Source organism: Gasterosteus aculeatus, chromosome 9, assembly GCF_964276395.1.
Source record: "Gasterosteus aculeatus chromosome 9, fGasAcu3.hap1.1, whole genome shotgun sequence".
NCBI classification, from domain to species: domain Eukaryota; kingdom Metazoa; phylum Chordata; class Actinopteri; order Perciformes; family Gasterosteidae; genus Gasterosteus; species Gasterosteus aculeatus.
The window spans coordinates 19,207,283-19,216,205 of record NC_135696.1 but is presented as its reverse complement, the minus strand read 5'-3'; the positions used below and the strand labels follow the sequence as shown (position 1 = coordinate 19,216,205).

The 8,923-nt window shown below is 52.4% G+C and overlaps 1 protein-coding gene across 2 annotated transcripts; it reads left to right on the top strand.

Annotated features, from left to right (window-relative positions):
• The first annotated feature begins 486 nt into the window (after positions 1-486).
• On the top strand, positions 487-8,065 carry LOC120825560 (beta-1,3-N-acetylglucosaminyltransferase lunatic fringe). 2 transcript variants are annotated; one of them, XM_040187219.2, is made up of 8 exons: positions 487-2,166; positions 4,366-4,414; positions 4,979-5,081; positions 5,173-5,326; positions 5,495-5,574; positions 5,679-5,838; positions 5,933-6,018; positions 6,954-8,065. In XM_040187219.2, the coding sequence occupies exons 1-8, from the start codon at positions 1,714-1,716 to the stop codon at positions 7,018-7,020; spliced, it is 1,152 nt and encodes a 383-aa protein (XP_040043153.2). In that variant the 5' UTR covers positions 487-1,713; the 3' UTR covers positions 7,021-8,065. The 2 variants fall into 2 exon arrangements, with proteins under 2 accessions (XP_040043153.2, XP_040043152.2); XM_040187218.2 differs by having other exon boundaries at positions 5,492-5,574.
• Positions 8,066-8,923: the final 858 nt, after the last annotated feature.

Here is an 8,923-nt window from a genome sequence, read left to right as displayed (position 1 = left end):
ATGGTATTAAAAAACAAAGACGAGGGGAAAAGGCACACACACACACACACACACACGGCAGCACTATTAATAGAGAATCTTCTATCCTCGTCTACTCAGCAACCGCAACATTCTCCAGATACACACACACACACACACTCACACACTCACTCTGCACTGCGGCCGCACCGACACGGTTAGAGAGGAAATGAAGGCCGCCGTGAGGAGGAGGAGGAGGGGGAAGCTTCGGCGTGCATGTGCAGCTCAGCTGCTGGGATGAAAGCGGAGGCCGTTTATATATATATATATATATATATATATATATATATATATCCGACATAGACGGAGGAGGACAAACGGGAGGAGCCGCGATGAGCTTTAGGGTTCTTTAACTCGTCCTGAGTGTTTCCTGGTGCTCAAGTTAATATTGTGTTACCTTGTTCCAGAGGTGAGATCCTTTGATTGGGTTAAAGTATAAATATCATAGTCCAAAAACACTGAAACCTTCTCACAGAGCCTTTAGTATTGAATGCACGCTCCTTCATTTCGGATGCACGATGAGCAACGTGTAGAAAGCATGAAAACTCATTGTGCAGCTTACAAAACGTAATAGAATATTATAACGTCTTTGTAACTCTAACAAATGCATGCAAAAATGAAACAAGAGTGAAATACATTTTCTACGACATCCGATCTTTGCTGATGTGTCTTCCGGTTGTCAGCGATCAACAGGAAGATGATGTTCCGGCCCGGCTGATGATTAGATGGTGTGAGATAAATCCACCCCACAGTTTCCTATAACCATGAACACATACGTGTTCTACGCGCTGCACAAACACGGGGCCAAAGGTCGCTGAGCGTTCAGGCATATTGGTGCCGACTTGCAGCTTCGAGAGGAAGTTTTAGTGTCTTGTGGTCTTAAAATGCGAAGCGGGCTAATCAGCCGACTGTGTTTCCTGCTGAGCTTCACTGTTAGTCAAAAGAGTGCTTGGTAACAACTTATCTCAATGGCGCTCAGCTACAGGATGTGAAGTCGTGATTTTATCGCACGTTTGTCGCAAATCATTAGAGAGACAAACCCTAGCAGCATTTTAAGGATGAAAATGTATTCACCTGAGAGCAGATCACTCCTCTCACTCCATGGAGGAAGTTCACAAGTCAAGAGTTTCGCATCGCTTGCTTGACAAATCAGATATTTTCTCCATTTCACTAAAGTGCGGCCCGTTTTCATCACGAGAGCAGTTCAAAAAGTCCAACGCGTCCTTTGTTTGAACGCCACCATCCCGTTCCTGACCCGTAATAATAAACCGGCTGTGCTTGAGGGATCAGCAGAGACACACTGCACAGTATTAGAGAGGAAACATTCCACACATGGTTGGTGGTTCTGGCAACCTGGCTGCTTGGCACGTCCGTCTCCCCTGTGTGTGTGTGCGTGTAAGTGCGTGTGCGCGTGTGTTTCCTTGGCAGCACTACGCGCACTCCAATGTCACGGTTGTCTTCAACATCTGTCCACTTGGAGAATCACCCAGCAGGCTTTCCGCACAGAGCACCGCGCTCTTCTGCCTCAGCCCCGCCCACAACAGGCGCTCAAACCGCCCATTGGCTCAAACGGTCGCGGCCCCGCCCACCGGCGGAGTAGTCGGACTTCTTCGTAAGAAATGAAGCGGCGGCCCGAGTGAGTCTCACAACAGGAGGTCTCCCGCCGGAGGGGTTCTTCACACGGAGTCTGCGGAGATGTGGAAAGCCGCCGGTGGACCGAAGGGCTCCTCCAGCCCGGCCGCCGCCGCCGCGGTCACCTGTCTGCTCGTGACCGGGACGCTGCTCGTCACCGTCGGACACCGGGGCGGCGCGGGCCCGGTGGAGCGCCCGGTGCAGCCTGCGGTGGCTGCTTCTTCTTCTTCTTCTTCTTCTTCTTCTTCTTCTTCTTCTTCTTCTTCTTCTTCTTCTTCTTCTTCTTCTTCTTCTTCCTCTTTGTTGGAGAGCAGCAAAGCCTTCTCCACTTACTTCAGGAAACTGACCCGGGAGAGACGCGCGGTAAGCGGCCCGCCGAGGAGGAGCGGCCCCCCCGCGCCGGTGGAGCGTCTCTCCGCGGCCGACCTGTTCATAGCGGTGAAGACCACCGGGAGGTATCACCGGACCAGACTGGACCTCCTGCTGGACACCTGGATCTCCGCAAACATGCAACAGGTGAGCGGGGATTTGGAAGCGATACAGCGGGATGTCCTGCGGGAGGACTTCGGGGACGGAAAGTCCCCGTGCAGCGGAGACAAAAGGAACGGGACTTTACTGTAATAATGGAGAAGCTGGTAATATGAGTCATTCACAAAGTGAATAATCGTACTTATTTTAAGCAAAACCTTTTTAACACAATAGAGGGAACTAACTGTCCCGCAGACTTCCTCTGTGCGCTTAAAGGATCAAGTGAAAGAAATAACAACCTCATAATAATAAGATGACGGAAAACGTTAACTTGTCGTGTCGTCACTTTAGTCCCCGAGGGGTCAGGGGTCAGGGTGGACATGGGCATCTTTCATGCTGTGGTGCAGAGTGTGATCCCGTGCTAATGGCCCCTGTGTCAAAGGGAGCCTACACGTGAAGGTGTCCCACCTGGAACCCACCGGCTCCAGGCTGTAAATCAGAGACCTCTGTAGTTCCCGTCGGGGGGATCCGAGGGCCAACAGCCTGCTAACGTGTTGACTTTAAACAAAAAGAGGACAGACTGAACTACACAGTCTTTCTTTATTTACCTCTTTCATCCTTTTAAAGCGGCCGATCGGACGCAGACGGGTTCCATTCAAACCCCCAAAGAGTCCGAGTGTCTCCGTCTCACGCTGCACACGGACTGTTGACATGTAAACAGAGCTCACGGCTGGAACTCAGCTGATCTGTGTGTGTGTGTGTGTGTGTGTGTGTGTGTGTGTGTGTGTGTGTGTGTGTGTGTGTGTGTGATGCATTCCTGCCTTTGCTCTCACGGTCAGGTGTGTGTCTGTGTGTGTAACTCTACCTGTTTCCCAAACACACCTCTGAGACTGCTGAGTAATGGAAACACAGCAACACACACACACAACCGCGCACACACTCTCTCTCTCACAGTGTTACCTTCACAGACACACACCCCCTGTATGGGAACTCACAGGATTTCTCACGGGAAGTACAAAATGCGTCGGACCACACGAGTAAACACAAACGCACACGGACGCCACTTTCTCCTGCGCGGCGGGTGGTGGTTGGTGCCCTCCCCCCGCCCTCCCCCATCCTGACTCACACTGACTCACTATAGTTGACTGCTCTCTGGAGGCTTAAGAGGCTCAAACAGCAGAGGGGGGGGCTGACAAAACCCTCACAGCTGGCTGGACACACAACACGTTTCCTCACACAGAACACGCAGCGAAGATTGTGTTATTGAATCTGTGCTGCCTGGCGGGAAGGTCGCTGAGCCCCCTGAGCCCCCCTCTCACTGAGGGGGGGGGGGTCTGTTACTCTTCTGTTACCCCAACCCCCCTTTCGGAAAAGAAAGGGCCACTAATGGGGTTGAATTGGGGGCGTTTGGGTAATTTGGGGAAATTTAAAATCTGATGAACGAGCCGTCGAGCGGGACGTCTCTTCGGGGGACACGAGAGTTGATGCAAACTTGAAAATGGATGAAAACCCTTTTGACGAGTGATCCGGTCGTCTGCGGCTCCCCGACGTCTGGGGGGCCTCAGCGCCCCGTTTGGCGCCGCGCCAAGGCCGCACTGCAGCAGCCCGGCGGGTATCGATCCGCTCGCTGAAGAGCTTAACGGACTTTGAGGACGTACATTTAATAGCATTTAAATGACCGTTTCTGGCGAGTGAAACTGCTGCTTATAGTCTCAGAGAACAGTCACCTTTTTGTTTTGTTTTTTTCTGCTACATGTTTGGCCGTAAAAACAATTTCCATACGTCGTCTGTATGTTTGGCGCCGTTGTCCTGCTGCGTATCCGGACTGTAAAGAACAAGAACTCCACCGTTCACAGAGATGAATACTTCTCTCCTCGTCTCATCTCTGTTTACTGACACGGCTCGCCATCGGCACCCAGGCCTGTGCGTTCGCTTCCTGTGGAAAGCCGAGTGGGTCTGCGCGGCTTCCCGAGCGCGCCGTGACCCCTGACCCCCGTCACTCGCCACAACAACGCTCCCACGGCCGCGCGCTCAGGACCAGCTGCTGCGCCGCTGACGGACGAGAGGCTTACCTTTTCAGTCCCGGCCTCCACTCGGCATCAGCGCGGCCTGCTGCTGCAGCGGGTGATGACGCGTGAGCCAGGAAAGGGGCGGAGTCTCACCCCGAGGTCGCCGGCGGCCGTCCGCGAACGCCGAGGCGTCAGCTGAAAAAACACCAACCGCGTGTTTGTGTTTTCTTTTCCACAGACGTTCGTGTTCACTGACGGAGAGGACGAGAAGCTGAGGGAAAGGATGGGTGAGCTGCACACACACACACACACACACACACACACAGACAGAGACACACACACACACACAGACACACACACACACAGAGAGCAGTTCTGCTGAGTTGCAGCAGTGTTCTCTGCAGCGTGCGAGCAGGAAAACGGGCTCCAGGCTGCTGACTCGGCAATATTGTGTTTCCAAGAAGTGCAGGAAGTCGCTGCAGTTTTATCAGCAGGTCTTTCCTCATGGAATTGTTTCAACTTTCAATGAGTTATTCTTCCCACTATCGGACGCATTGTACGAGCAGAAAATATTTTTTATTAGGATATTCTTCAGCAGCCTGCTTATGACAGCATCCAGCCGCAACAATTAATGTTTAAATAACTCTTTGCAAAGAGAAAACCGCCAAAATTCTCCAATTCCAGTGGATGCAAACAAATATTATTTTCATTGTTGGTTATTTTCTCCATAAAAATGTCCGAAAGTGGATGAATCGACAGTAAACAAGAGGATTGTCGCCCGATTCGGATCAAATGGCTTCACCGTGAAAGTCGCTTCATTGGTTACTGATCGTTCTTCATTGATTCACCAGGAGCTCAACTCATCAACACCAACTGCTCAGCGGCTCACAACCGGCAGGCCCTCTCCTGCAAGATGGCCGTGGAGTACGACACCTATATCCACTCCGGCAGGAAGTAAGACTCAGTGCACACACGCACGCACACACACACACAGAGGCCTTTACCAACCCCCCCCCGCCCCTCCCTCCCTCCGTCCATCCGTCAGGTGGTTCTGTCACGTTGACGACGACAACTACGTGAACGTGGGCTCGCTGCTGAAGCTCCTGTCTCAGCACCGCCACGCGCGGGACGTCTACCTCGGCCGGCCCAGCCTGGAGCGGCCCATCGAGGCCGCGGGGCTGCTCGCCGCGGCTCACACGGTGAGAACAAGCTTGCTATCGATAAGAGCCGTTACGAGTGCTCACGGCCTCTAACTCGCCAGGCTTCTTTTAACGCGATCCTTCCCACAATGCGTGTTCGACAAGCTGTTAACGTCGGTTCCGTTGAGCTAAAGTCGCGCCGGCGGGTCTGTTTGTGCGCCGAAGCAGGCGCGTTTCTGGTTCGCCACGGGCGGAGCGGGATTCTGTCTGAGCCGCGGCCTCGCTCTGAAGATGCAGCCCTGGGCGAGGTAAAGTCCCCCGCCCCCCGCTGCTCCCCTCTGAGTAGATCCACCATGAGCAGCTTCTTTAATGTCCCCCACACACACACACACACACTCCTCCCTCTGTGCAGCGGCGGCGCCTTCGCGGCCACGGCCGACCACATCCGCCTCCCGGACGACTGCACCGTGGGCTACATCGCCGAGGCGCTGCTCGGCGTGAGCCTCACCCGCTCGCCGCTGTTCCACTCGCACCTGGAGAACCTGGGCCTGGTGTCGGACATCCACAACCAGGTACACGCACGCACACACGCACACACACACACACACGCAGGTTTAGTGACCCTCTGAACAGCTGGTGTTTGCCCCCCCCCCCCCCACCCTTTAGGTGACCCTCAGCTACGGCACGGTGGAGAACAGCAGGAACACCGTCAGCCTGAGGGGGCCGTTCTCTGCCGAGGAAGACCCCACCAGGTAGAACTCGCCGCTGCCTCGGCGTGATGACGCGTGATGATGCGTGATGACGCGTGATGACGGGGGATGACTTGTGATGCCGCGTGATGGCGCGTGATGACGCGTGATGACGGGGGATGACTTGTGATGCCGCGTGATGGCGCGTGATGACGGGGGATGGCGCGTGATGACTTGTGATGGCGCGTGGTGACTTGTGATGACTTGTGATGACGCGTGGCGGCCCAAAGCGGCGAGGTCGAGCCCGGAAAAGAAGTGGAAAAAACATGTGATCTTGTGAAACTAGGGGGAGGTTGTTTTTTGTTTTCTCTCTCACAATCTGTGAGTATTTTTAAAATTTAGAACATTACCTCCTTACTCACAAAGGGAGACCTTCCCCCCCGAACATTGAACAAGGAACGACATCACAGGCAAACGAAACCACTGGCGGGATAAAACTGAGAGCGATCTCATCGTCGGCGCTTTCCTCCCATTAAGGGAACTTACTTCTTATTTGTTCCGCTTCCCGTCTCTCCTTTGCGTCCTTCGTCCTCTCTTTGCCTCGTCGTGTATCCATCGGGGGTGATCGCCGTTAGCGCTGCGGCTCGTGCCTTTCGGGCCGGAGGGAACGCGATGAGCTCGCTGACCTTCTGGTGGAAAAAAAAAAAAAAAAAGTTCATTTCAAACAGTCGATTCTGTTTATTGTACTTCAAATCTGCAGCAGCTGCGTCAGTTTCAGGAAGCGCTTTATTTTTCAGAACATGTGTACTACAATGCTCCTTTATGTAATCCCTTCTCACGTGTGTATGTTTTTACTACAGCGACGGGCTTCCTGGCTTTGTGCATTGTGTGTGTGTGTGTGTGTGTGTGTGTGTGTGTGTGTGTGTATTCACTTATTTTGAAATCCCCAGTCGGCGGCTTCCAGGCATTGTGACACTGGCTTCCCCTCTCTGTCTCAGGTTCAGGTCGGTCCATTGTCTGCTGCACCCAGACGCCGCTCGCTGCCCGGGACCCCCGCCGCTGTAACGCCGGAGACGGGAGGAGGAGGAGGAGGAGGAGGATGAGGAGGGGAGCGGAGCGCCTGGCTTCACCCGACGTGTCCAGGAATGGGGGAGAAGGAGCCTCGCTTTATCTCTGCCTGGGTGGGAGAGTGACCGGAGCTCTCCCCCCGGGGGAGCGTTGCTCCGTGTCAGAAGGCCCAAAAAAAAGGCTGCCGCCAGAGAAGAAGACTTGTGGATGAAAAAGGCGGAGAGACGGCTCCTCGTTTTACACCCTGAAATCTGAATCAGATCAATCACAAGAACCTCTGGTTCAAAAAGGTCATTTGATCGTTCTCCGTAATGTTGAACCGGGTGGACGTCTCCAATGGGGGGGCGGCAGTGTTTTGGTCTCTGAAACAACGGGACGAGAGACGAGCCCACAGACGCAGAGACTGGACTGCAGGCGGCTCCCGCCCCCGTCTGAAGGACCGCTCTGATGTTTACGATGCGCGCGGACGCTGACAGCGGTGAAAAGTTGCAGGATGGGTAGTTCCACCTGCTCAGCGTTCACTATTGTCTTTTCTTTGAACTGTACCATCATGCCTGAGCACTTTGCTCTTTTTATTCCTGCTTTTTGCATTTCACATTTTAAAATAATACCTTTTTTTTTTAAAACATTAGACTGGACGAGAGTCCGACTACGGGACCATTTGTGCGTTTCGGGAGGAGCAGATTTAAGCTGATTCGGTTCCGCCCTCTTTGTGCTACGCTAAGCTAACCGGCTGCAGACACCAGAACAGGCTGTTCTTCTGAAAACAAATCACACGTTGTCCACTCATCCGATGAGGCCTTCTACAAATGAGTAAAAAAAATTTTAAAAAGCCGCCACGGTGTCAGACTGCTTGTGAAAGGTCTCGCACCGCGGCGGCGTCACAAGGAATGACTCATGTTGGGTCGTCTTCTGTCCTTCTGCGCGTTGAAGGCACATTCTGTCCCTTTTAAGTGAACGTATGCGATGAAGCGCACGCGCTCGCTCTCCAGTATCTGGACCCTATGAAGACGCACAATAAAAAGAAAGGCTCGTCCATTAACGCGTGAGTGTGTGTCTCTCTGATTGTCAGCACGGGGATTTCAAACAGGGTTGTTAGGGACATCCCCCCCACCTTTGACCTTTGACCTTGTTTATGAGGCTTTGGGTTCCTGTCCGAACCCCTCCACACCCTGCATCCGAGACCCCCACAACAACAGCCGCCCTCTTATCTGAGCCGTGCATAAGGCCCTGCAGAGATAAAGGCACAACCAAAACATTGTGTGTGTGTGTGTGTGTGTGTGTGTGTGTGTGTGTGTGAGCTGTTACTGGGCGACATCTGCTGGTTGCATGTGTTACTTCTACTGGTTTGGTTTGTTAAACTCTGCTCTGCTCTAAATAGGGAAATAAAACCAGGACGTTTAAATTCAGAATCAGAAAAAAATGTATCACATCTCGTGACGATATAGAAATCCTGTCATCAATCAGGTGATTGGACTCCAGACGCAGTCAATCACCCACCTGTGCTTCTCAGAAGGTCTCCTGAACATTTCTTTCTGGGTTTTGGAAGTGAATCACGCTGCACCTCAGGCGTGATGATCTCTGTGATACACGAGTAACTGACTCCGATATGTTTGTTTAATTCACTGCACAGTTCACACATGTGGCCAGATGTGTAGAACATGGAGGGCCTGTGGGAAATAGTTTCTACAGTTTAGGCTGAAATCAATTTATTGCCAGTTTATTGACAACTGAAGAGACATTTTTGTAATGAAAAATGATACAACAGCAGTCGTAAGACAAGTGGAACCATTATGTGCACTAATACTGAGTGGAGATTAATGGAGATAACAACCTCATTTTGTCAAACCCAGTCACTCTATCTGATAGAATTGGATATTTATATATAATATATATATGT

Excerpts from the sequence above, each read along its gene's own strand:
- LOC120825560 (XM_040187218.2), top strand. The coding sequence starts at position 1,714 with ATGTGGAAAGCCGCCGGTGGACCGAAGGGCTCCTCCAGCCCGGCCGCC. Across the intron at positions 5,082-5,172 it reads TATATCCACTCCGGCAGGAA|GTGGTTCTGTCACGTTGACG; the intron begins GTAAGACTCAGT and ends TCCATCCGTCAG. Across the intron at positions 5,327-5,491 it reads TGCTCGCCGCGGCTCACACG|CAGGCGCGTTTCTGGTTCGC; the intron begins GTGAGAACAAGC and ends TGTGCGCCGAAG.